Source organism: Rhinichthys klamathensis, unplaced genomic scaffold, assembly GCF_029890125.1.
Source record: "Rhinichthys klamathensis goyatoka isolate OS25496 unplaced genomic scaffold, OSU_Roscu_1.1 h1tg000271l_1, whole genome shotgun sequence".
NCBI lineage: Eukaryota > Metazoa > Chordata > Actinopteri > Cypriniformes > Leuciscidae > Rhinichthys > Rhinichthys klamathensis.
The window spans coordinates 1,074,281-1,101,419 of NW_026606791.1; the positions used below are offsets into that span (position 1 = coordinate 1,074,281).

At 36.7% G+C, this 27,139-nt stretch overlaps 4 protein-coding genes across 5 annotated transcripts; 2 read left to right on the forward strand and 2 right to left on the reverse strand.

The window, feature by feature from the left end:
• Positions 1-203: 203 nt before the first annotated feature.
• On the forward strand, positions 204-3,021 carry mrpl9 (mitochondrial ribosomal protein L9). The gene is made up of 7 exons (XM_056268374.1): positions 204-509; positions 833-992; positions 1,066-1,190; positions 2,242-2,295; positions 2,400-2,501; positions 2,639-2,722; positions 2,836-3,021. Exons 1-7 carry the CDS (start codon positions 402-404, stop codon positions 2,947-2,949), a joined length of 747 nt encoding a protein of 248 aa, XP_056124349.1. The 5' UTR covers positions 204-401; the 3' UTR covers positions 2,950-3,021.
• A 5,084-nt stretch (positions 3,022-8,105) lies between these two features.
• On the reverse strand, positions 8,106-12,275 carry prcc (proline rich mitotic checkpoint control factor). The gene is made up of 6 exons (XM_056268360.1): positions 11,661-12,275; positions 11,537-11,584; positions 9,912-10,403; positions 9,729-9,821; positions 8,688-8,834; positions 8,106-8,552 (listed from the first exon to the last, which is right to left on the reverse strand). The coding sequence occupies exons 1-6, from the start codon at positions 11,886-11,888 to the stop codon at positions 8,400-8,402; spliced, it is 1,161 nt and encodes a 386-aa protein (XP_056124335.1). The 5' UTR covers positions 11,889-12,275; the 3' UTR covers positions 8,106-8,399.
• A 752-nt stretch (positions 12,276-13,027) lies between these two features.
• Positions 13,028-15,433, reverse strand: mrpl24 (mitochondrial ribosomal protein L24). Its single transcript, XM_056268377.1, has 6 exons — positions 15,300-15,433; positions 14,870-15,053; positions 13,803-13,898; positions 13,608-13,711; positions 13,381-13,511; positions 13,028-13,270 (listed from the first exon to the last, which is right to left on the reverse strand). The coding sequence occupies exons 2-6, from the start codon at positions 15,050-15,052 to the stop codon at positions 13,134-13,136; spliced, it is 651 nt and encodes a 216-aa protein (XP_056124352.1). The 5' UTR covers position 15,053; positions 15,300-15,433; the 3' UTR covers positions 13,028-13,133.
• A 744-nt stretch (positions 15,434-16,177) lies between these two features.
• On the forward strand, positions 16,178-25,692 carry rfx5 (regulatory factor X, 5). Of its 2 annotated transcripts, XM_056268343.1 has the most exons (10): positions 16,178-16,267; positions 17,601-17,748; positions 18,684-18,717; positions 19,103-19,185; positions 19,408-19,527; positions 20,629-20,745; positions 21,351-21,429; positions 21,575-21,773; positions 22,048-22,142; positions 23,374-25,691. In XM_056268343.1, exons 2-10 carry the CDS (start codon positions 17,657-17,659, stop codon positions 24,367-24,369), a joined length of 1,815 nt encoding a protein of 604 aa, XP_056124318.1. In that variant the 5' UTR covers positions 16,178-16,267; positions 17,601-17,656; the 3' UTR covers positions 24,370-25,691. The 2 variants fall into 2 exon arrangements, with proteins under 2 accessions (XP_056124318.1, XP_056124319.1); XM_056268344.1 differs by lacking the exon at positions 16,178-16,267 and having other exon boundaries at positions 16,563-17,748; positions 23,374-25,692.
• Positions 25,693-27,139: the final 1,447 nt, after the last annotated feature.

Sequence of the window (27,139 nt, forward strand, 5' to 3'; positions counted from 1 at the left end):
GGACTTTTATTTTGAAACTGAGTTACTTGGGGAACTAGTTATGTTTAACGTCATAACTCAGTTATATATTTATATATTTGTTTACAATATAATACGCCAATTTGGAAAACAAACGTGCTGTACTATATTCATATTTTAAAGTAAGTGATAAATTCAGCTCATTAAACAAACTTGCTGACATTTTTTGTCAGGCAAAATACACTACTACCTTTTAGGGATCCTTTATCACCCCAGCGCTATTCATGTGTTTTAGTGAATGCAATGACAGATTGCGAGAGATATCTGCTGAAATATTTGTGAATTTTGACAAAGTGTTTATGCCGTGCTACGGGAGGTGGCTATAATTAATATTTGCAACTAAATAAATTCATTAATCTTAAATCTTAACGTATATATTAATCATGTGGGCGGTAGCATCATCAAGGTTTGTCCTTCAAAGCTGCTGGAATCTTTCAAATCTAAAATCTTCCTTGAGTCGAATACAGAATCTGTCACAAACAGCATGCAAGGTAAGCAGAAGAAAATGAACATCTTTGATAACGCAGTGACTGATATCACAGTGCATATTTGTAGTGATTTCTGCCAGTTATTGTTTTGACTTCATCTTGCCCAGTTGCAAATAAACATAATTTTATAAACTGATGACTGAACATGCTCTCCATTGCTCATCTTGTTTAGCTGTGTCTAGTCTGATGACTAGACAGTACAGTAGACACAGATAAACAGTACTTCATGAAAGCACAAATATAATGCAGTTTCACTGAAATGACTTTGAGGAGGGAGTTGTGATGAAAATACATGTACACATTTTGACTTTTTAATCTTCTTCTAGAATACAGTAATTGTTGAACGCTGTTGGAAGGTTCCTTTATCAAAGGAAGGAAAGCCAGCCAGGCTACATCCACGTCGACACAGAGTGTACCGCATGGTTGAGGACAGAAAACACAATTCCGAAGATAAAATGGAGCTCATCCTCTCCCAGACCGTGCCCAGTGAGTGCTTTTGCATTACAAAAATATTGTAATATTTTTCGTTTGGATTTTTGATGTTAAATTCATTTTACAGAGCTTGGTGGACGAGGCGACACAGTTTTTGTGAAAAAATCATTGGGCCGCAACAAATTGCTACCCCAAGGCCTGGCTGTCTACCCTTCACAGGAAAATAAAGACATGTTTGCAGAGGAAATAAGGGTTAGTTACATCTTACAGTTCATTTGTTGTTAACATAATTTCATATGGAAGCCCATTTCTGCCACATAAGAAAAGAGATCATGCTTTTGTAAATCATAATTATGACATAAGTCAACATTGACATACTAAGTCATATTTATGAGATGAAAAGTCGAAATTATGACTTAAAGGTAGGGTAGGCAATTTTTCGGAGAGGCTAACAATAGCGAGCTAGCTTTGAAAGCGTAAGAGCCCACCCTCCCTTCAGAGCGTCTCCAAAGCCTCCTTCAAAACACATGAGCAGAGCAGAGTCTGCAAAGTGTCATGAGAGATGTTGTTAGTGTTGCCATTGAAACATAAATTCTAATCGCGAACTGCTAGTATAACGTCACGGCTTTCCACCTCTTCCAAATTACAGTAGTTATGGCGTGAATGCAGGATAAGCTCGTTGTTTTGGTTCAGGAGGAACTGTAAAAGGTGGCTACTGTTTCGGTGGCGGTGCTCGATGACTGAATAACTCTGCATAGCATGAAACACGCTGATTACGTGTGATGTCTGACTGCGCGAGCAGGGTGCCTGGAGGTATGAAAATACATACATTGAGAGTCAGGTAGGACATCATAGCATTGCGTTCGGAATGAGGGCGATGATTGGATGAACATTTTGTAATCTTACACACCTTTCACAGACGATATATTTACATATTTAGACCTATTAACTTAGTGATTGCTATCGGGATGTGAAGAGACTTTCAACCAGCATAACAAAAAATCTTTCTGGAACAAATCACAATTATGACGCAAGTCAAAATTATGACTTATGTCATAATTTCAACCTTTTATCTCATAATTATGACTTAGTATGTCATGATGTTGACTTTTTGTTAAATTTGTTGAATTTCGACTTCTCATAATTGACTTTCTATGTTATTTTTTAATTTTTAATGTCATAATTTTTACCATTTATCATGTCATAATTAAGATTTACCAAAGCATGATTTGTTTTTTCCTATGTGGTGGAAATGGGTTTTCATAATTTCAAGTGTTCACAGTTTGCTTGGTTTTTCCTGTAGCTTCTGCGTGAGGGACGGCCAGAGGACCGAGTCCAGACACGCACAGGACAGCTAGTGAGTTTTAAACTATAAAACATAATTTATAAAACAAAATTGCAGGTTTTATATATTCGTGTCAACATGAGCACCTTCATTTTGTGTTTGTGTTCATTTTGCAGACTGTTGAATTCCTGAAGAAAACACAGCTTGAAGTTGCCATGCACACTTCAGTTCAGTACTCGCTCACAAAAGAGATCGTCTGCAGACAGTTTCTTAGACAGGTAAGACACTAAAAAGGAAACTGGCAACACAGAATCTTAATTTTTCAGAAACACAACATAAAATGCAAGTGCAAAAGTAATGCATACCTACATTGTTCGCAGTGGTTTTGTACCATTGACTGTATTTCTGTCCTCAGCTCGGTGTGGTTGTGCCGATTCATGCCTTGACTCTTCCAGAAGAACCAGTCACAGGGCCTGGAGAGTACTGGTGTGATGTCACGGTAACTCATTGGCTTTACAAGTGCAAACAGTACAGTTTTATGATCATTTTACACTTATGGGATTGAATGGTTTCTGGCAGAACTTGCTATCTGAACAGTGTTTGGTCTCTCAGGTGAACGGAGTGGACACGGTCAGGGTGCCCATGCCTGTGGTGCCGTATGTGGAGCCCAGCCAACTGATGCTGATGAAGAAGCAACAAAAGCAAGAACAGTCCGATTCGGAATAGTGTTTTCTTTGCTGAATGCAACTTGGAGAATATACACAAGGAATTTGTACAAATAAAATGATTGTTTATTTCTTCCCGTCTAGTCTTCATTCTTTGGCCTACATCTGGTTTTTTTTACATATAAATTAACATCCGTGTGTATATGTATGGCAAGCCGTTTTAACTTTTATTCATTTCCAGGATATGAATACTTGATATCAACAATTCAATTTTCACTAGTTAAAATTATAATTATTGATATCAGGAATAATATTTCTACTAGTAACAATGGCAATTTTTGATATCAGGAATTACATTTTCACTAGTAACAATGCTAATTCTTGACATCAACATTTACATTTTCACTAGTTAAAATGATAATTCTTGATATCAACAATTGAATTGCAACTAGTAAAAACTATAATTCTTGATATCTGTAATTGTATTTTCACTAGTGAAATGTCACCATAGGCTGCCATTCAAAATCAATTCTTGATATCAAGAATTGATTTCTTACTAGTTGAAATTCCAATTTCACATATCAGAAATACAATTCTTACTAGTAAAAACCTTTATTTTTGATATCAAGAATTAAATTGTCACTAGTTGAAATGTCTATTCTTGATATCAACAATTGAATTGCTACTAGTAACAATGTTCATTTTTGATATCAATAATTCAATTTTCACTACTGACAATGTTAATTTCTGATATCATGAATGTGATTGTTACTAGTAAGAAAGCCATTTTAGATATCTGAAATAATATTGATATCAGAAATACATTTTCAGATATCAAAAATGAAAATTTTTACTAGTAGCAATTCAGTTGTTAAGAATAGACATTTAGACTAGTGATAATTTAATTATTGATATCAGGAATTCGCATTTTTACTAGTAACAATGTAATTATTGATATCAAAAATTATATTTCTACTAGTAAGAAATCAATTCTTGATATCAACAATTGATTTTGAATGGCAGTCTATGGTGACATTTCACTAGTGAAAATACAATTGTTGATATCAAGAATTACATTTTTGATATCAATAATTCAATTGTTGATATCAAGAATTGAATTGTTGATATCAACAATTGAATTGTTGATATCAAAAATGTAATTGTTGATATCAAAAATGTAATTGTTGATATCAAAAAATGTAATTGTTGATATCTAAAATGTAATTGTTGATATCAAGTATTCATATCCTGGAAATGAATAAAAGTTAAAACGGCTTGCCATAGTATATGCTCACTAAATGCGTCTGTACTTGTAATTTGAGAGGTGCCGTTTTTATTGCTATGATGTTTTTTATCTTTAAAATATATTGCAAAATGACTGCCCCAAAATTAAACATGCATCATATGCAGTATTAGGTGTAATGTATTACTAAGTAGTTATTTACTGTAATTTAAGTACTTTTCCCAGGAAAAAGTAAAGTAAGAGATTTCTCATAATTTTTCTAATAACAGTTACTTCTGATGTAATCGCATTAAATACTGTATAGACTATAGAAAAATTCTATGTAAAACAATAGTGGATTTAACGTCAAAATTGAACTTCTAATTTTAAAATGTATGTTTGAGTAGCTTGCCCAACATTGATCATATGTGCATGATCATATTTTTGCAATAACACTATTGTTTATTCAATTTACGAAAACATGTTTAATCTGAATTCTTAAATACTGTTGTGACACTATTTTCAGTATAGTAAATTGTGGTATGTGTGTGATCTTATTCACTTATCTTCCCATTCATTACATTTTTACTCTACTGCACATGCTGCATTAGCGGAGTTATCACCGCTAAATAAAACTATTAAAAACATTTCTGAAATAAAGCTGAAATAAAATATAAAAAGTAGTTGGAAAAACACTAAGCGAAATTTGGAAATGTTGCCTTGCAATATACTGCTTAAGTTGGAGCACTAAAATTATGACCTGGAAATGAATAAAAAACTATAACTAAAATAAATATTTTGAATATTTAAAAACTAATAATAAAATGACAAAACTACATGAAATGACTAAAAATGAAAACTAAAAAGTTTTAAAATAATAGCTGATTTAAAATATTAATAAAACTAAAATAACACTAGAGCCTCTTCCTCACTCCGTGGATTTAAACCCCCCCCCCCCCCCCAGAGTTTTCAGTTGTGAATGTCTTGTTCCACCTGACAGTCTACTAAGATCTGGAGTACAGAAAAATCCCTGCCATTTTCACTGGGTCATCTTTTCATTATGTGTTTTGTGATATGGCAAATTATTCTGTGGGAAACATCTTTCGAAAATGAGTAGTCTGCCCAGACAGTGCTGTAAAAGCGTGATGTGCAGGTGCAGACTATCACCATCATCACGGGACACAGTGTGCCACACAAAGTCAAGGGACATCCTGATCTTTCCAACATGCAGGTGATGGCAACTTTTTACCTTAATAATCGTCTTTGAGATTTCTACTGTACAGGTTATGCCCACGGCCGCATTAACAATAGGGCTAGGCGGGGCTAAAGCCCCGGGGCCCGAGCAAGGAGGGGGCCCGTGATTGGCTGTGGAGTAGATACTAGCCATCTGATTGCCAAAGCCTTACCACGCAACGCCCCCCACAAATTAGCCCTGTTATTTAGTGGCGCTTTGCCGAATATTCCATGCATTATCATGGAATCGTTATCATTAATAGTGACCGTTCGCAAAGACCCGCCTTTTTTAGTTACTGTGTGACAAGCCAGGCGTCTCTCACGAGTCACGCACATCATGTTCTCACTCACGCAGTGAAAAATACATCGCGGGGCAAAGACTAACGTTACACCGAGTGACTACGAGAGAGAGAGTTCAGAGCAGCTTACTGTTGATATGAAACAAAGTCTCAACTTTCAAATATTGTCATTTAAACAATACCGTTTTCAAGTTCAAGTCCACCGACGTTAATCTACTGACAGCTTTGTTGTCGGACAAAATTGCGTATTCGGCGTTATGATTGGCCAGTTCGCCTGTCAATCAAACCCCCGTGGGCAGCAAGGAATGGTGAATTGAAACGTCACGTTTTCTATGGATATAACAAATACATTTATTCTATATTTAACTTGTGAACGATCTACCTGCTGCTGCACGTAGGCCTATAGATGGCTGCCTGCGCCTTATTAGAATATACGCATCAACCAATCAATCGCATCCACTCTTCACTTCATTAGACTATTCTTAAAACACATGCGTCATCATCGACCCCACAAATTTTCGGTAAGTTTGATTATTAACTTGATGGATGTATGATGCTTTTTGTGTTTGATCAAACTCTATTTTCGCCTAAAGGGCTGGCGATAATATATCCGGTAGAAATATGTACATTTTCCTGCGACATCATGATACACGTTTATAATTTAAACGCGTTTTTAAACATTGTGGTTTGGATACAAATTATTTTAAACTGCTCAGGCACAGTAAGCAGCGGGAGAGAATTCATTTTGGTTTTGAGACCATGGTGAACTTGAGGCGGTTTTGCACAGCGCACTTGAGTTCCGACCCTGAGGTCTTAAAGTGACAGTAGCTGCTAATAAAGCTGCTGTCGCCATTTGTGCAATAATGTTAATCAAACATTAGAAATAAAGTTATTTACTGCCCTTGACTGAATCACTTTTGTAAAATTAACAAGAATGAATGTTGAATTTATAGTGAAAACTATGTATTATTTATTTGATTACTTTATACAATATAATATTATTCAGTGCTTTAAGTTTTTCAAGTAGGTCGATTTCTTATGTGCCTTTGTTCTATTGTTATTTGTGACTCTTGTCATCAGTAAGCTTGAGATTCTTTTCTTAAGCTACTATTATTTTTTGTGATATTGAAATTGGTCACAAGAATTATGAAATTTGAGTGGCATAAAATTTTGATATGATAAAAAATCGTATTAAAAGTAATATAACTTAACTGTGAAGTATATCATAGATGAATAAAATGACTCGTATAATGATAGAACATTTAGCTCATGTAGTTGGTGACCTAAAGTGGTGGTGGGGGGGCCCTGCAGAGCTCATAGCCCCGGGGCCCAGTGAGCTCTTAATGCGGCCCTGGTTATGCCTCCAAAATGTGCCAGAAACCTCCTCAATGTCTGATGTTATTTAGTACTTATCGGACTCATTTTAACTGTCAGCAGGGTTGCCAGTTCTGCGCAACAAAGCTAGCCTAATGCCCAGTTAAAATTAGCCACAAAATATCCCAATGCATGGTGCTGGAGCGCTGAAATTCTGCGTTATTATTGAGGGGGTCAGGGGAGGTTGAATTCAACCCATGGAAACAAAATATCAACCCGCGGAAACAATGTAAAAGCAGCCCAATTTCCGAGGGAAAACCACAGACTTGGCAACACCGTGTGAAATCGTGTTCAAGTTCAAATAATTTACTTTCCCTCGCCCCTTTTTTAAAAAGTATAATAAAACACCCAAACTCAACATTAAATCATTGTTCAATTTAATGTTTGTGGGTTGAACCCATTCCTACTTTATGAGACATATTTACACATTAAGAATAAGCATAAACATAATAATCCTCCCATATTTTCTATGTAGAAATCTTGTAAAAGTCAAAATTATATTGTGAACCAACCTTATTTTGCTCAGGTTAATGTATTTTTTTATTTCTGGCAGTGATATAGGTACTATTTCACACATAAAAGTGTTTTACACACAAAATGAAACATTACATTTCCTATAGGTGTCATGAAACTGTTACACTTTACTCGTGGTTCTACACAAGGGTCTTTGATTACGAATCCACATTCAAATGAAAACGAGCCGTTAAAAGAATCAAACCAGGATTGGGAGGATTCACTCAAACACTTTTTAAGATTTACAAGGTTTTTTCATAAGACTTTACAATAAGATTCAATACATTAACATTAATTAATTTACACACAAACGTTAATTTTTAGACATTAACATTAGTTAATGCATTAAGAACTAACAATAAACAATAGCATATTCATAAATTAACATTGACCAAACTTATTAAATGCTATTAAAAAAATCATAATACATAACGCATTAACTAATGTTAACATACAGAACCTTATTGTAAAGTGTCTTGTCAATAACGTTTTATATATGCCACTGCTTACGATGGCAGCGTGGAAGACAATACCCTATCGGACAAACAATTTGTGACATCCCAAACATATAATAATAAATCATGTGAACCCACAGAGCTACTTTAATGTTACAAGTGATTTTTGACAGAACTAAAACTCATAACAAAACCCAATGTTGTTCAAATGGAAAGACCGTATTAGGTAGACATTTGGGAGCCGTCTTAAACAAAGTCACAGCAGCCAATAGAGCTTTGCAGTCCTTCGCTCCTTTCTGAAACAATACGAACTGGCATTACAGCTCTAAAAGCTGGCAAAAAGATTTCTGTACAGGCCAACTAAATCTGCTCCACATTAGGTAGATGTGTGCGCAACATCCTGATATCCAGTCCATTAGAATCCGTACTTGGCTTGCGTTTGTCTCCGAGTCATTTTGTTGTCGGCCCAGTTGTTCTTGAGTTCCAGCTCGCGTTCCTTGGCCTGATGAATCAGATACGTGATTTGGTGCTTGCGTCTCTGTTGCCCCGTTGGCTGATCTCCTTTTTTCTGAAAACGAGATGGAAAGGTCAGTCTCTCTCTTTCATTTATTTCCATCCCTCAGAAAACGGACACCGTTAGCAACTTCTGCACCTGTCTGAACGGAAACTTCCTCATGTAATGCCTTGTATTGGAGGTGCTTACCTTGCTGAAGGACTTGCGCGGCTCGGCCTCCGCTGACATGTTCTTGGTCATCCATTGCTTATTGCCGCTCAGCTGATCGTCTCCTTTGATCTCCAAGAACTTGATTTCCTCTCTTCCGCGATTCTGTTTGCCCTGCAGCCGCCGAAACTGGAGGAATACACAGAATATTGGTATTGAAACCCTGATCAATCAGGATTTAGTCAAGGCAAAACATCATGATGCTAGGACGCACTAGATGGTTTCTAGGGTGTTCTTAGTGGTTGCTAGGAGGTAACTTACTGGCCCAAGTAAAAAAAAAAAAAAAAGAAACAGAAACACTCTATACAGAATTGTACACCTGTTTTGCATCCACTAGGCAAATGTATAAGTTTATATTTGCTTGGAAAAGTATCAGCACACCTCAACTAGATGCATGATGTGAATGAAGAAACATTCAACGGAACTGGACAAATGCACACCAACGATTAATACTTAGATACAAATTATACTATGAGCAATAGTAATCAGGCATGTATAAATTACTGACAATAAAAAAAAATTGTTTTTTAATTATTTAAATAAAATATCAATAAACGAATCAATGAAGAAATAACACTATTGCAACTATACTATTGTACTGAAAAATAAAACATGATAATTTAATAATAATGGTAATTATTATTCAAATAATATTTTTATTATTTAAAAAACTAAAACGAACAAATCAATAAAATATATTACGATTGCAGTAAGTCTATTGTACTGTAAAACATTTTTTTTTTAATAATTATTAAATACACAATAAATTAATTAATCATTAAATATTTTTAACATTTAATAAAAACAATAACAGAGAAATAAGAATGATTATTATTACTACTTTGTTTTACAGAATAATAATACAAATATTACAAATGTGTATGGCTGTGAATTAAAAGTATTTGAAAATGCAGAAGTTTTGTTCCCCGGATTTAAGCAATTCATGTGGGTCATATTTCAGGTTGGAAAATATGGAAATTCATATAAATACAGAAAAATATAGTGATGCTACAAACAACTCACTGCTTCATCATTGAACATTGAAGAGGAGCCTGAATCGTCTTGCTCATCGGCTGCAGGGTTTGGGTCTTGGTAATATCCCTCCTCAAGGTAATCCTGTCAAACATATGCATAAAGCATCAGCTGCTGAAATTACAAGGAATAGGGTGTATGGTGCTTCTTCATAAGGACACGTGTTCGAAGTACCTGTGGAGAAGTCTCGGGCAGTGGATTCTCAGGATACTGCGGTGGGTATTCTTCCTTCTGACCATCTTGAATGGCTCCGACTGGCCTACTGTAACTGTCTGCATTAGAACCAAAGTCCAATGGAGAGTCTTCCACAGCGGGTGGAGGGTGTAGAGTGGGAACGTACTGCTGAGAATCTGGGTTTTTAGGCATCACAGGCTCTGATGAGCTCTCTGGTAGGGAAAAGTAGTTCTCCGGAGCGACTTCATCGTCACTTCCCTCTTCATCCGCGGCCATTTTTTGGGCTAACTGCATCGCCTTTGACTTTGCAGCGGCTTTGATGGCGGACGGGGATGGGCTGGTTCCAGAAACACCCTGGGACTTTCCTGTGGTTGCCTTCGGCTTATCCGATCCAGGGCGTTTGGTTAGGGTGTGCGGCACCAGGGGCCGATGCATTTCCTTCACCACCAGATTCTTAGGCTGGGGCAGCAGAGAGGACAGACCACCACCTCCCTGGAAGAAAATATGCTTATTTACTACGAGGCAAGTCTACCCAGATCATTTATACTTTCACATTTATGAAAAATATGATTAAATCGGGCAATCCAGAAAATGTTGTGATGATGATGCCACAACCAACAGCTTATCAAAATATGCCCACTCACATGAATGCTTATTCAATATTCAGAAACTTGGAGAGGCGCTGTGACTTATTTCAAACGTGAAAGGGGTTAGCCAATGATAACAGAGGTCATTTACATATAGAGTGCAAAAGTCCTGGCCACTTTTTCCAAGGCATTAGTTACAGAATTTTTTTTTTTAAATTCATTTTTTCATAGGCATTTTTTAAAAGTATTTATTTAAGAGTTGCAAGCCATGAACCAAACTAACATGCTTTAAGGTGATTCACAACATTTAAAAACTTTGGTTTGAAGCAAAAAGGTATTTGAAAAATCAGACAAAAAGAAAGTACAAGACTGTGCGTTTAACAGCTTTAATGAGTTAAAGAACTACAATCCCATTAAGCACTGCGAATGACATCATTGATTAAAAAATGGAGAACTATAAAACTCCTGATGTTGTTTACATATATAGAAATGATATCGTTTACATTTATTGAAAAATATACATGCATACAAATATCGTCTGACTCGGTTATGTTATTCGGAGCTCTGATGTTAAACAGTTCCTGTGAAGCAATTTGCTTGTCGCGATTCTCTGATTGGTAGAGATCATGGGAAGGATCATGGGTAATGTAGTTTTTCCACCAGGAATTTTGTTGGCGTATGCAATTAGTAAAAAAAAAAAAAAAAGAAGAAATAATGTGTGCTGATGACTTCAACAAAGGCATATAACATCAATTAACAACTTCGGAGGAATACAGTAGGTTTGTCTTTAAAGGTTTATTACCGCTAAAAATCAATTCCACTATGGGGAAAACAAATGAGATTCTTAATACAGTAGTACAAATTATAAATAATTTATAGTTAATAAATATAAGTATATCTTATAATTATACATATGTAATAATATTTTATATAATTAAATGTGAAAAATGTTTAATTCTAAGGGTCAGAAGAAGGTGAAATATTTATTTAAAATAAAGTACAGCTGTAATTTAAAAAATAAATAATAATTATCCATACCTGAGGAGCTGATTTCTTTCGTACTGGCTCGTCATCCTCAGAGTCGGACTAAAACAGACAAACACCATCAATCAGAAAGACTTTCAGTAAAATAATTTGCCTTCAATAGCTCAGTAAAACTCACATCTGCTGGTTTTATTTCAGGAACGGTGATTCTGACGGGTTCTGTGCGTTTCTTGGGTTTCGGCAGGTCCATCGCTTTCTTAGGTTGAGGAGCTGATGCTTGATGTGTTTTCTTCGGCGCGGGCAGAGAAGCGAACAGTCCGCCGATCTTGCCCGCGGGTCGACCGACTAAACCCGGCGAGTCATCGCGATCACTGTCGTCGCTGCTGTCGTACGCTACTAGAGACATCGCCACAGATCAGATGTGTTCATAAGAGAGTGAATCAGACGCAAGAATCGCTGACAACGGAGCTCAACTGATCTCATATCATTCTGTACGGTCCTTCCATGTTAATTTGGACAAATATTGCGTGTAAATATCTAACGTTAGATCACAACATCGATGCCAAATTCGCCTCCAGATAAATCTACGCTCGCAGCAGGACCCGTGAAACTCAGAAACTCAGATTTTAAATCAATATTTTCTCTGCAAAACGCGAATAACACACGAATATAATAGTCTAAATAAACAAGCAATAACTGTTAATACACATATCGTTCCTCTTTAACCATTAAGACCCATAAACAGTTGTCTTCCACCATCGTGAAGGATTTCCTCAACATCCGCTGCACCGTTTCAGAGGATTACGCGATACTGACACCAACTGGCGTGGAGTGGAATCTGATCAATAAACGTGACGCACCATGACAATAAATCTTCGAATAAACAAAGCAACTGCAAACAAGAATGTCATTATATATAATACCCTTGCAAAAACATAACTCACACATAGCTCTATTCGAGTATTACCATGCATAAATATTATAGTGAGAGAAACTGGGAATTATTGTGGAGATAGACAGATAGATAACCCCAAAAAGTATCTTTATGTGAATATTATTTGAACAGTTTTGTTGTTGCTGAGGTAAAGAGGTTGTTAAGTTGGTTAATGTTGTTTAGGCAGAATATCGAGTGGGATTTGTAAGATTTTTCATTGTTTTTGTATAGAAGATTCTAATGCTCACCAAAGCTGCATTTATTTGATTTAAAAAAAAAAAAAAAAAAAGGATAAAATCAGTAATATTGTAAAAAATGTAAATAATTTTGTGGAAACACTTTTTCAAGATTCTTATATGTTCAAGATAATATGTTTTAAAACAACATTTATTTGAAATAGAAATAATTGATAACGTTATAAATGTCTTTAGTGTAGCTTTGATCAATTGAATGCATCCTTGCTGAATAAAGGTATTAATTTCTTAATAAAGCTTTTACTGACCCCAAACGTTTGAACCATAGTATACATTTGTACAGAAAATAAGCCAATGTGTATTGGTTGGTAACATGTGTTCGTGGCATAAAATCAAGGAAACGGAGTATAACATTTGTTAGTTTTATTGACAAAGTCTTCAGAACACATACATTATTTCTCCATGATAAATAATCTTGCTGTTGTTGTTAAGCTCAAACATAATACACAGTCTCTGTGGTAACTCAGTACCAGTAGCTTTTACGAGCCCTTCTATCTTCTTGAATGTTTAATTTCTCCATTACTTCTTCCTCAAGGGTTTTCAAAGATGGCATGTATGTTTTCTGAAGCGTGTCCTCTGGTGATGTGTCCTTGGGTCCATCTGGAAGGTAGATAAACACTCCATATTTAAAGATTTGAATATTTATAACTCTAAGAAGAAATGCTTTGTTTTTTAACTTTCAACCCCTTTCCCTTCCTCAGAAACCCCACCTTTCCACTGCTGGGGAATGATGCCGTCTTTTCTCTGGAAGACAGGTTTGGGAATAATCCGTCCTGTCCTGACAGAAACACGCACTCGCTCCCCCTCTTCAGTGTATCTCCAATCGATATCTGTGGGCTTCCTAAGAAAATTAGACACAAACACATACATTGAGAGCCATTCTACTGTATTACTGTATTGAATGTTTGATGCTCCAGAAGGCAATATTAACGCTCACCTGTCAGTAGGGTCAATAAGCGTAATATCCTTCAGCAGCAGAGGGGCTTCACTGGCGATGTAAGTACCCCGATAATCTCCAGATCTGCCAACATACCTGTAATGCTGGAAAACAATTTTTTAAACAATTTAAAGTGCTGCTTTTTAATAAAATCATAAAGAAAAGAGTCTTATTAAATACACGTTTTACTCCTACCGTGTTCAGGCCCTCGAGAATGACCCAGTTTCGACGCCGGAACACCTGAACAACTTTGCCCTGCTTTCCTTTGTCCTTCCCAGACAAAATCTCCACCTGGTTGAATTAGATTTAAATGCCATGTTATACAGATATGCATTGTGAAATAATACAAAACATGCACAAGTTAAATGGTGCTAAAACATCCACTACAGGGAGATTATTTAAAAACAGGGTTTTTGTTATCTTTTGCCATGGACCCCCAAATATAATAATCCTTGAGTGTGGGACCCCATTCTAAAATTCAAATGTTAACTATATATTTGGTAACACTTTAATTTAAGGGGACATACAGTAGTTACATATGTTACTACATGTACTTACTATAGTAATAACAATAAATTATGCATAATTACTAGTAACCTCCTACTACTACTACTACGGGCGAGGTTGTGAAGACACGTTACTGTCCCATGAGAGGCCATGGGAGAGGATTTGTGAATGTCAGAGCAGCGATCGCAATGGGTGCTAGTAGGTCACATGGTAATGACAACATGGTGAATAGTACGTCCGTATTACAATCATTCATACTACACACATTCATACTATATAGAGCTTATTTTTCTAGGGGTCGCAAAATACTTATTCATAATAAGTACCTACTCAAGAGAGTATGCGATTTCAAACGCAGTAATAATCTCTTCACAGATTACTTGTTTACTGGCGTGAGGGCGGGGCAACCTGCCACTCACATGAGATCACAGCAATAGCAAACCACAACCATCCAATCAATTGCCACCTTACATTTTTTCTTGTTCGAAAAGACGTTTCACTCGGATATACGTCACAATAGATAAGAAAAGACGAGCACAACTTCCGTTTCATGCCAACTTTAATCAAAAATATTGTTAACTTTTCCACAGTACCCCGAGTTCAGTTGTTTGAAAACAATATCAGTACTATTTACATTCCAGTGGACTAAAAGATGCCTATGATTTGGAAGACGTCAGGTGGATAAAAAACTGAACATCCTTGCACTACATATTAAATGTTTTCATTCGTAAACACACAAAGCAAGGGTCACTTACTGTGTCTCCTCTCAGGACATGCCATTCCTCATTTGCAATAGGTTCAACAAACACCTTTCTTCTTTTCTTGCCTGGTGGATTGAGCCGCTTGGCTGCGATCGTCCAAGGTCTGTTTGTCCCGTAACGATAATCATGTGGACATACAGCTTTTGCTGCCATCGAAAGCAGCGCTGTCAGTCTCATACTGCGGTGGACAATTAAAAAAAAGATGTAAATTATCTATCTGTGGAATCTACTCTTGTGAACACATATGTCATGCATTTCATTTCATCTTAAAAAAACATATTTGGGTGGTAAGTTATATTCCCCACTGAGAGTTTGTAATACTAGCAGCGGCATCTTCAATAAAAGCGGTCACTTTCTTGGGCTTTGTAATGAGTGCATGAGGCTTTTAAACGGATCCCATATAATACAGTGGCACTCTACCTACCTGAATTATTGCTGCTGCTTTTAGAGGCACATTTATATAAAATAACTAAATTAATTTGTAGTAATCAGAAATCCATCACCCACAAGGGTCAAACTTGTGTAGAACATGCGCTACTTCCTTTTCCTTTCGAGACAAGTGATGTAGTGTCAAAATAAAAGTCTCGATTGGTGTTAAAAAGAAAGAAAAGACAAAGCAGCATAAATTGCGTCAGGGTATCAAATTAAATTCTGAATTGTTTTAATTTGTTAGGATATTTGCTTAATAAAAGCAATAGCAATTGCTATAATAATGATAATTTGTAGCAATAAAAAATGTAGCAATAATCTATAATAATTCTCAAACTCTTCCTGAAAGGTTTTGTTGGCACGTGTGTTTATAGATATAGACATTTTCCTACCCCTGACACGTTAAAGCTTAATTTAAATTAATTTTTTAAAATGTGATAACTGGAGTGAAATATAAAAAAATGTGAGTGTAAAAATCTTTTCATATTCCTAGAATTTAGTTGAGTTTGACATTAATTAACGGGTTTTATTAATGCTTTCAGTACATAAAAGTAAATACCAGGTAAGTTACCTTTGAATTTGTAAAAAACTAAATATTAAATATTACTACTTTAAGGCTAATTTGATATTAATATCACCATACAAAAGCATATTAATAATTTTCTAAATTTTAGGAAATGTCCATCATTGTGTCCAATAACAATGTAGTTGTTTATATTTTAATGAAAATGTACACAAAAATGATAGTTGCCTGACAGAATATTAAAAGGATTCTCTTTTCTTTTCTTTTTTGCTCGCATAAAACCATTAACCAATCAAATCGCCCTTTCATTCTGTATCCAAGTAGGATGACTCAGACCAGCCAACTAGCGTCGAGCTTTGCTTTGTAGTCAGGCAGACATAACACAGTCGTCCAATCACAAAATAAGCCGAAAGGGGATTTTTGCTCTATATTTGTCTCAGGTAGTTTCTTTTTCGTTTATAAAATAAACGGTATCATTATTTTGTATTTGAATGAGATATTGCAGTAGGTAAACTTTGTACAATGATAATGGGTATTTTTTTTATGAGAAAAGCCAGGTATTTTAATGTAATAATCGAAGGTTTTCGAGGCGTACAAGTGTGGCTAGCTAGCTCTATAGGAACAGCCTGGCAATGATATTACCGATAGCTAGCTTTTGCATACATATACTAAAAGCTAAAGTTATTTATTATTTTATTTTTTACAAATTATGTCATTACATTTTGAATTATAGTAAAATAACTTCGTTTTTTGTCGGTTTCGTTAAGTCGACGTCTCTTCGGCCTGTTCGAACTCACGTTAGCCTATTAGCTGCTAAGTCACACTCATTCAAACTAGGCTGCTGTGATGTTTATTTCTAGTGCTCAATGTCAGACAAGTTGCGTTTGAGAATTTGGTTAACTTGCACTAAAATGAGCTTTTGGTCATAAATAACCAATGGCCTCGTCTAGTTTCTGGTTGGTTGGCCTTTCTGTACGCCCACATAGAGATACACATGGGTGTAATCAAACAGAACTGTGCATGTCTCATGTATGCTAGTCGTATATTAGATTAAATCATGCATTTAAGTGATAAGGAGTGATCGGATTTGATCCTGGTATCATGCATACACCGGCCGAAAGCATCAGTATCTTATGTTGAGATCTTCATTGGAAGCGTGTGTGCTGAATATGAGCAAATGTCTGGACTGGGGCAGGAAAAACAGCCCTGCAGTATTTGGGCATGGTCGCTATCCGATTGACCTGACAACAGTTTCATGAGTGGCTGTATTTTCAAAACGGGGAAAATGTCTTGAGCGTTTAGGCGTGGGAGAATTTAGGCGCTTGCGTGGTTTTATTGCGTGTTTACAGTCTCTAGCTGCATGTGTAAACATGGCCTAAATATGCTAGTTTGTAGTGAAACTGATGATCATTTACAGACATCTGACGAGTTGATTGTTTACCTGTAAGCAGTTTGTTCTAAGACTATCTGGAGACTGTATGTTGTTGTGCATATTAAAGAAATACTATAAAACAACAAATGTGCTTTTTAAAAACCTAATACCACAAATATGGTCTAAAAACTGCAAACACTCTACAACTTTTACTGTTGACATTTAGTTGCATTAATCAACAGTAGAATTGTGTTAGTTAAGCCCTGGTTGCATCTCTCAATGAACCTATAATTAATTTACTTTTGTAAAATATGCTGTTGCACATCAGACTCTAGAACTCTAGAAAGTTAGCCGAAACCTAATGTGATCACACATTAACATGTGCCTCATATTCTTTCTAGAGCTTCAGGTCCAGGAGGGTTCTGAATGCAGTTTGTCAGTCCAGTGTGGTTGAGACATGGCAGAAGATCAGTTAAAGACAGAAGCCTCGGCTGGGGAGGGGGAGACAGAGCCCAGTATGCTGCTGCAGAAGCTTAAGAGCAACATTTCGTAAGAACTACTACTTTTTACTCTTTCTTCATTGTGTTTCAGATACTATCTTAAATCTGAATTAAAAAAATACAGAAATTCTGTCATTAATTACTCACCTTCATGTCGTTCCAAACTCATAAGTCTTTCATCTTCGGAACACAAATGAAGATCTTTTTGATGATATTTGAGAGCCCTCTGTCCCTCCTTTGACAGCTACGCAACTACCTCTTTGACGCTTCAAAAAGTTCATAAAGAGATCATAAAACTAATCCATATAAATCAAGTGGTTTAGTCCAAATTTTCTGAAGAGACACAATTGCTTTATACGCTGAACAGATTGAATTTAGGCTTTTATTCACATATCAAACATTCATCAATTTACACATCAGTTATGGTAAACAGACACTCAAGTATGTTCGCCAATGAGGTTCATTCTCGTGTTACGCAGCACGTTTGATCTTCAGCAAGAACCAATGAGGTTCATTCACGTCACGTATTAAGTCTTCATGTGTGTGAAGTCATTAATTAACTAAATTGTTGAACCAACGTGGTTCGAATAATGGATGTGTGACAAAGTTACTATGTTTTCGGGGAAACAGTTGTGACTAGCTAGTTAGTTTCTCCAATGATGGTACTATGGTACTTAAGCAGCAAGTTACGTCATTGTGTGATGAACCCCAGCAGCTACATTGGCTCAGCTAGTGGTTCATTTGGACAAGGCTTCTTTTTTTGTGACCAGTGGCAGACAGTATAGAGTTTTTGTGAAACCTTTTTTAAAATGGTCATTATTGATACTAATTGCACAGAAATTAAAAACTTTTTTTCAAAATTTCTCTCTTTTTTTTACCATTATTACCAGAAATGTTAGAAAAAAGAAAGAAAACATTTTTCTTTTCCATCTTTATTTGCACAAATATACATGTATGTTTCTTATATTTTTTATTTTTCCACAGTAAAAATGTGCAGGGCAAAGTGGACAAAATTTTGGTAAGTGGATAAAGTATAATGAGATTTCAGTCTTCTGAAATTGTATAGTTGATATCAAGTGTATTTTCCGTTATAGTCGTTATATTCTTATAACAAGGATATAACAGAGTGACACTTTTTGTTAACTATAGTGTGAACACTGGAGAAACACTCAAGTATCTCATCAAGGCACAATTGTGGTAAATTATATTTGAACCCACAACTATTACATTAGCAGTTCAGATCTATAACAACTAGGCTGCCAATCATGTTTATATTGTGTTACAACTGTGTCTTATTGTATAGTATAATATTACTCGTTCAGTTTACATGTACATTTGCAGTGTTTTTGAGCACATTTTTTCCCCTCATTTCTCCCTTCTCCTTGTGACATGTCTCCTCTCAGGAGGATGTACAGCGCTTCTCTGACAACGACAAACTCTACCTTTATCTACAGCTACCCTCAGGTCCAAGTGCAGGAGAGAAGAGGTACAGGTCATAAAATCACACAAATATACTTCAGTCAGTCTTGATCCATTTGTTTAAACTAGAATGCTGTATTTATTTATTTATTTTTACTTTCTGAATAGTAATATTTGAGGTCCTTATTTAAATCCTAGCCAATCAGGCGAGCTAAAAATTACACTGATGTGACAAGAAATGTTATATGTGAAACAACATGTTTACAAACTGCTTTTCTGTGTGCACCAGTGGTGATTCAAACTCGGTCAACACAGCAGACCAGCTTCACACCTGTAACTGGATCCGTAGCCACTTGGAAGAACATCCTGACACCTGCCTGCCTAAACAAGATGTTTACGAGACATACCGGTAAGGACTGATTGGTTGTCGGAAAAGTATAGGAATCATGGAGTACACCAGGATTATTCTTGCCTATTTCAAAATGATCTCAGAGTTTCCCAGTTGTAAATACGACTTGAGAGAGCGTTCATGTCTTAGGCTACGTTCACACTGCAGGCTGAAACGACCCAATTCCGATTTTTTTGCCCCTATGCGACCTGTATCTGATCTTTTCATGACAGTCTGAACGACACAGATCCGATCTTTTCAAATGCGACCCAGGCCACTTGGGTATGTGGTCCAAATCCGATATGTATCCGATCTTTTGAAATGCGACTTCAATCAGAACGGCCAGGTCACATGTATCCGACCCGCACGCCATTGATATGCGACAAACGTCATAATTCTGCGTTGAAGTAGGCGGGAATGAGAAGATAAACAAGTTTGCTATCGTACGATAGCACGCACCTGTAGCTAGCCACTACACTCCAACGCATTGCACTGTTATGGTCCGCCGCAGACGTGTCTCTTCCCGTGACAGAGTTAATCGAAGGTGCTCAAACATAATCGAAGGTGGATCTGGTCATTCGGAAGTTACTGATGAATTCTGTATTAGTGAAGCCACTCACATCAGTATCCCACCACTCCTGGCTGCGACTCCGCACCCACACAAAAAACTTTAATATTGCTAAACGAGCTCCACTGTTGACATTCATGTTTAGCTACTTCTGCAAACAAGTGACGTCGTTGACCGTTGAGTACTCTTCTGCGCATGCGGGTCACTTCTGGGTCATTTCACGTTCACACAGGAGATCACAAAAGGTCGCATTTAATTGGAAATGTGAACGCCTTGCAAAAAAATCGAATTTTTTCAAAAAATCGGATTTGAGCATTAAGCCCCTGCAGTGTGAACGCAGCCTTATTTACGACTAGGAAACTTGTAATTACGATACTTCCAATAGGCAGTATTACTTGTGGTTATATCTAATAAATTTATATATTATAGAGGTAAACACTTTCCAGCTGTTTACCTAGACTTTTAAGGGACAATTATCTGTTTTTTCTGTCCATGTTTGCAGTTTTTCACAAAAATACAATGATTGCTTACTGACCTCCTTTATATCTAAACAGGAAGCACTGTGACAACTTACAGCATCGGCCTCTAAGTGCAGCAAATTTTGGCAAAATCATCCGAGACATCTTCCCTAACATTAAAGCACGAAGACTGGGCGGTAGAGGACAGTCCAAATATCCTTAATTTGTATAAAACACACAGACAAACATTTTTGCCTCAAAATATTTCCAAAACCTGAGAAGTCCAAGACACCATATCATCAGATTGATTGTACAGTGATTCATAAATGTCATGAAAACACACACATTGCACTGTTAAATATTTTTTAATATTTCAGATACTTAGATGGCTTTCTGCACATTGTCAACACACTTGATACAATGTAAGCTTGTTTCCGCCACAGAATTAAAATAATAGCAACTTTTTATTTCACAATTCTGACTTTTTTTGAAGTTTATACCTCCTTTTAGACTTTTTGCAACTGTGAGTTATAAAGTTCAAATTGTGAGATATTAACTCACATTTGCGAAATAAAAAGTCAGAACTGTGAGATAAAAAGTCACAATTACCTTTTTTATTTTTTATTCCATGGTGGAATATAGCTGTAATGGTTTGGTTTTGAGAGGTTTTTAAGATGTCTTATATGTCTAATACTTTTGACAAATGAATTTCATCCCATTCAATTGATAATCATTTATCTGAATTCAAACTTAAAATCTCTTTTAATTTGATGAAACTTAGTGTATAGTATATTGTCCCTTAACATAATTTCCAGCACATACTGCTATAGTGGGATACGTCGAAAGACTGTGTTAAACATGCCGTTACTGCCCAACCTGGACCTCAAAAATGACCCGGTATGATTGTCTTCTTACTACAGACTTTTTCTCTAATTTGCTTTCACAACACAAAAATAATACAGGCTATCGGTTCATTTTAACATAAACATATGCTTATGCTAAAATATTCTATTTACATACCCATTTGATGTGCCACCTCCAGTCTGAACTGACAGAACTGGTGCAAACCTACAAGCAAGAGGTCACCGAAGCAGCCTGTGAACTCATCTGTGACTGGGCCCAAAAGATCCTGAAGCGCTCTTTTGACACGGTGGTAGAAATCGCACGCTTCCTCGTGCAGGAGCACATCGTCAACCCACGCTGCAGCCAAGCCGAGCTCGTCACCTCGGCCGCTCTTGCAGGTACATGTCAAGTAAATAGTAAGATGACGTGTTATATGTTACACGAGTTATTGTAGTATCATTCATATACGGTTATAGTTTTGTTCATTTTTTGAATTAGATAGTTATTTTAGTATTTCAACTTGAGAAATGAGAAATGTTGCCTTGGCAGCTAGATTAAATAAAATAAGTTTGTTTTTATATTTTATCTTATTTCAGGTAATGAAAATAAAATGATTTTTAAAAATGGTTTTTAGTTCATGATAATAACACTGGTTTTGCCTGGTTTTATTAGGTGGATCTTCCAAACCTCATAAGGTAATCAAAAAGATTTCAGCAGCTTCCCGAGCAGGTGGAGCAGAGGACGATAGTGGCAGTGGGGAAAATAAGGTATTACTATGCAAATAAAATAATCAGAATAATTCATAAGTCATTTTTGCTCTACTCTCTAGAACAGTTGATTCAGATTGCTGCAAATATTTGTATAATATTTGTTTTTCTGTACTGTTATGTTTCTTAACTGAATTAGATATTTAATGGCCAATTATTTATTTATTTATTAAGTAGCCAGGTCCTAAGTAGTATAATTTACTGTCAGCCAATCATTATCACAAAATAAATCCTTAAAGGTATAGTTCACCCAAAAATGAAAATGATCCCATAATTTACTCACCCTCAAGCCATCCTAGGTGTATATGACTTTCTTCTTTCAGTCAAACACAATCGGAGTAGTATTAAAAAATATCCTTACTCTTCCAAGCTTTATAATGGGAGTGAACGGTACCTTATTTTTTTGAAGCCCAAAAAAGTGTATCCATCCATCATAAAAGTAATCCATACGGCTCCAGGGGTTAATAAAGGCCTTCTGAAGCGAAGAGATGCGTTTTTGTAAGAAAAATATCCATATTTTTACTTTATAAACAATAATCACTGGCTTGCCAGAGTTCGAGTTCTGGCTGAAGAGTGACCTCTGACCCTACGTATGATGTAGGAGTGGCGTAAGCTTAGGTGAGAGTAGTCGCATTTCGTAATTCAAACAAATAGTGCTGGGCAACACACTCGAGCTCCTCTGTCATTTCTCTGTAAAAGTACTCGCTTTAGACCTCTAATTCGTGACTGTGTTTTGTTTTGCTCTATCCTCTGTACTTCAGCGTTCATCAATACGCCATGCGTCGGGTCAGAGGTCACTCTTCCGCCGGAACTAGACTCCCATACTGCCATTACCAGAAGTCAGTGATTATAGTTTGTAAAGTAATAAATAAGGATATTTTTCTTACAAAAACGCATCACTTTGCTTCAGAAGGCCTTTATTAACCCCCTGGAGCCGTATGGATTACTTTTATGATGGATGGATGCGCTTTTTTGGGCCGTTCACTCCCATTATAAAGCTTGGTAGAGCTAGGATATTTTTAAAAATAACTCCAACTGTTTTTGGCTGAGAGAAGAATGTCAGATACACCCAGGACGGCTTGAGGATGAGTAAATCATGGGATAATTAAAATTTTGGGGTGAATTAACCCTCGTTTTGCGATAATGTCACATATTAACAGTAGTAAATAGTATTATAAATAGTAAATATAATACTTTTAAGAAAAAAGTGTCACTGTGATGTTTTTGGCAGCAAAAAGAGAAAGACGGTGTGGAACAGACGCCATCCAATAAGCAGCAGGTCAGTGATAAACCGACCAACAAGGTGGAGTCGGCTCGAGTGGAGGCCTACATGAAGAAGCTGCCTCAGCTCCTTCCCAGGGGCACCGTCCCAGAGAAAACCTCCCCACCGTGTCTGGCATCAGCCGATTCGGGAAGTGTTCAAGTCACTTTGCCCATTACCGTCACAACGATACCTTCTCAACCAGGCGGCACCGTCCCTCTTATGATTCTGCCGTCAGGCATGAGTCTCTCTTACCCTGAGCGTGAGAAAACTTCGGTCACGGTCACCACTTCCGCTGCTCCAACCCCTGTCGTCCAGAGAGCGCGACCGGCGGCTCCAAAGAGGGGCCCTGACCCCTCCACCTCAGTGTCAGCCGCTGGCGTTGCTCCAAAACGCAAAAGAGGACGACCCAGAAAGCCAAGACCTGAAGATGTGGCACCACAGGTACAGTCAGCCCCAACCTCGAATCCAAATCCAGCTTTGCTCACAAGAGGAGTGATCCAAAAGGCCATGCCTTCTTGTGCTCCCGCAACTCCTTCGCAGTTGGTTGAAATTGTGATCCAGGACCAGCCAGGCTTGATGCTCAGCCAACTTCCGACCATCCAGGAAGTGACAGACGCTGAGAGTAGAGGCATAGTGGTGCAGTGTCAACCTGCACCAGAACCCGAGAAGCAGCAGTCCGTCCTGCTAATGCAAGATCCCAACCAACCCGGTTTCGAGCTGACCAGCAGGAGGATGGTCATCCAACGTGCGCCGTTATACAGAGAAGGAAGACCCGTTCCCCTCGAAGTGCCACAGAGCGCCATCTCGTACCTCCCGCCTGCAACGTTATTAGAGGACAGAGGAGAAGTGGAAATTACCCTGACTCCTGTGGAGCCACATGCCGATTCCATGCCAAACTCAGCAGGTATCTCCAGCTGCTTCGGCTCCTTGCCTGGAGAAACCCCCAAACCTGACGCCCCGTGACAGCAGCACAGCAAACCGGCTCCCTTCTCAGAGACTCCGTGATCTCAATGCCTTTCCAGTGCTTCTGTGAATCGCGCATTAGCTTGTAGTCAAACTGAGGTTTACCATCTTGGCTGAGCTTAAGTAGGTATGTCTGCTTTCTGTGTAAAAAAAAAAAAATTTATAGAAGTACAACCTGTCATTGTTGCCTTCAAACAGCAACTACACTCATATTTTCATATTAATAACACATTAGTGAATTCCTGAAGATTTCAGGAATGCTGTTGAAGAGATTATGAATTTAAGTGACCTAAAACAAACGTTTTGACTGTTTTGACAAGAAAGAGTGAATTTTAGTGCATTGGAAATTGAACAGATATACTCGCAAATAACAGTCCAATCTGGTCCAGCTCAGTTCTAAACATCTAAAAAAGACAATTCATAGTTACAGAAGAACTGCTTACCATCCGTCTGCGTTTGTCACCAGGCTCAGTGCCATAAAGGGCAGTCGATCTTTTATTGCTCTAACCATCTTTGCATGTTTGTGTTTGTAAACATGAGTTGAGACATTTGAGTGTGTTTGTAGCTGTTCAGATGACAAAGAGTGATATTACGGGTTTGCAACTTCAGGGTTCTAAAAAAAAAGTCCCTCTCTCACCCAATGCTTGGGTTAGTAGTTATGAGTTCAGTTTTTTAAGTATTATTAACGTCACAAATAGATACAGATATACAAAACTTCGAAATGACTACATCTAGTTGCTGTTGCGAAGGTCAAGTCGACACTTCTGGTTCAGATGGTGCACAATGTAGGTGGATAGAAAAACGAAGACCTCTTAAGTCCCTTTAAATATGCAAATGAGGCTGTGATTTCGGGATCGTTCTCAAACCCCCCCTCGTTCAGGTCTGTCCAGTTGTTTTCTTACAGCAACATAAATAGCACTTAACAGATGTAAATAGTTTATCTGTGAGCCCAGAAGAATATCTTCATAGGTTAAGAATACAAGAATTTAAAATTTAATTTAAATCTAAACGTTTTTTTTTCTCCAAATGTATAGCCATCGTCACTATATTGCTACTATGAAATATTATTCCTATTATTAGTTACTAGTAAAGTGTGCACTGTCACCCTAAAAGCATGTACAAAAAAATGAGATGTTACATTTCTAAAATTTGATTATATTATTTAAATTTAGACTGAAATATGTACTAATTATTTATTTATTAAAAAAAAATACAAAGTTTGCGCCACAACAGCTTCTCTTTGTGTTGATAATTGAGAATTTTGCTCTATTTCTATAGCCTTTAAATACAATTTTTATCAGTGGTTTGTGTTTCAGATATTACACTTGATCTTAGCCAAAAGAATTGTCACTTTATTTGCAATTTCGTAATTATTATTTTGAATTAATTTGATGTGCTTGATTAAATTCAAAGGTATTGAAAGGCTATGAATTAGGGGGAAATCTCCTTTAAAGTTGACTCAAGATGTAATCTCAGCAGAGGCTGTTGGTGGTCAAAGGGGTTAAATAGGCAATTGGTTTAAAAACAAAGCCACTCCAATTATTTATGAAGAGATTTGGAGTCAGATGTAGTTATTTATTCAAATATTGTAGTAATATATGCGAGATGGGAAATGAGTAGAAGTGATAACTTTACTAAAGAGTAATGGTGCTTTAAAAAAGCGAAACGGGTTTAACTACGCAAATGATTGTGATTCACACGGCAGTGATTTCACCAATCAGCAGTTTGACTGCACTGAACGTCTGCTGCTCACTGGTGCTGGATTACTACGGTACAATGTTAGCAGAGCGGTAACCGGCTGTCGGACAGCCTGCCAGCGGTGCATCAGCAGAAAACACATTTAGATGAATGTGCTATATATGTCATGTTTAATTCTGCTCAGTTTACTCAAGGTTTCAATTTTGACTCTAACCAAAATTAATTGAAGTCTTTATTATAATTGCAGGAGCTTTTATTTTGTGGTATTAGTAGGGCCTGTTGCATTTTGATCATTTGTGTTTTGTATATGATTTATTTTCCCTTGTAAAGGCAGTGCACAGTTCTAATATTATGCCTCATTTGCAGTCTTGAGATTTGAATACTAATGTTATATCTCAATATCCTGACAACAGCAATTCTGTATCCTGTGAAATAAAATATCAGACTTACTTTTTTAAAGAATACATTGACAAAAAAAAACATGTAATTTACATTAATAACCACAAACAGTTAATGAAGTCATTTGCTAAGACAGTTCTTAATTGCAACGTTCAAATGAATGACTGAAAACTGGAACATTAGATTAATGTGGATCTGAGAAATTACATGGTTGAGGAATGAGTGTAAATAATCAGATTTGACAGATCTGAAGCAGAAAAGTTCCTTTTTATACCTGAAAAGTGATTGAAAGGAGTTTAAAAGTGTTATTCTATGGAAGCTTGTTTACGCCAGGAAATGAAATAACTAATTGTGACTTTTTTCTCCCAATTGTGAGATATAAACTCGCATTTTTTACTTTATCTCGCAATCGAGTTCTCGCGATTCTGACTTTTTTTTTAATATCCTGCAATTCTGATTATATTTCTCAGAATTGAGACATCTAAACTCGCAATTCTGACTTTTTATCTCGCAGTCGGGTTGTTTCAGAATTCGGATTTTTTTCGCAGTTGAGAGTTTAAATCTTGCAATTCTGACTTCTCGCAATCGAGTTTATATCTCGCAATTCTCTATTTTTTTACTCAGAATTGAGAGATTTGAGAAAATTCGCAATTGTACTGTAAGTTATGAAATA

What these genes read in the sequence shown, in the direction of transcription:
- mrpl9 (XM_056268374.1), top strand. Translation starts at nt 402, where the DNA reads ATGTGGGCGGTAGCATCATCAAGGTTTGTCCTTCAAAGCTGCTGGAAT. An exon ending in GCAGACAGTTTCTTAGACAG is followed by an intron (nt 2,502 to 2,638) that starts GTAAGACACTAA and finishes TTCTGTCCTCAG; the next exon opens with CTCGGTGTGGTTGTGCCGAT. An exon ending in AGTACTGGTGTGATGTCACG is followed by an intron (nt 2,723 to 2,835) that starts GTAACTCATTGG and finishes TTGGTCTCTCAG; the next exon opens with GTGAACGGAGTGGACACGGT.
- prcc (XM_056268360.1), bottom strand. Translation starts at nt 11,888, where the DNA reads ATGTCTCTAGTAGCGTACGACAGCAGCGACGACAGTGATCGCGATGAC. An exon ending in GAAAGAAATCAGCTCCTCAG is followed by an intron (nt 10,404 to 11,536) that starts GTATGGATAATT and finishes ATTTTCTTCCAG; the next exon opens with GGAGGTGGTGGTCTGTCCTC. An exon ending in CGCGCAAGTCCTTCAGCAAG is followed by an intron (nt 8,553 to 8,687) that starts GTAAGCACCTCC and finishes TCTCGTTTTCAG; the next exon opens with AAAAAAGGAGATCAGCCAAC.
- mrpl24 (XM_056268377.1), bottom strand. Translation starts at nt 15,052, where the DNA reads ATGAGACTGACAGCGCTGCTTTCGATGGCAGCAAAAGCTGTATGTCCA. An exon ending in ATGTCCTGAGAGGAGACACA is followed by an intron (nt 13,899 to 14,869) that starts GTAAGTGACCCT and finishes TAATTCAACCAG; the next exon opens with GTGGAGATTTTGTCTGGGAA. An exon ending in CTTATTGACCCTACTGACAG is followed by an intron (nt 13,512 to 13,607) that starts GTGAGCGTTAAT and finishes TAATTTTCTTAG; the next exon opens with GAAGCCCACAGATATCGATT.
- rfx5 (XM_056268343.1), top strand. Translation starts at nt 17,657, where the DNA reads ATGGCAGAAGATCAGTTAAAGACAGAAGCCTCGGCTGGGGAGGGGGAG. An exon ending in TGGACCTCAAAAATGACCCG is followed by an intron (nt 21,430 to 21,574) that starts GTATGATTGTCT and finishes TGCCACCTCCAG; the next exon opens with TCTGAACTGACAGAACTGGT. An exon ending in CACCTCGGCCGCTCTTGCAG is followed by an intron (nt 21,774 to 22,047) that starts GTACATGTCAAG and finishes TGGTTTTATTAG; the next exon opens with GTGGATCTTCCAAACCTCAT.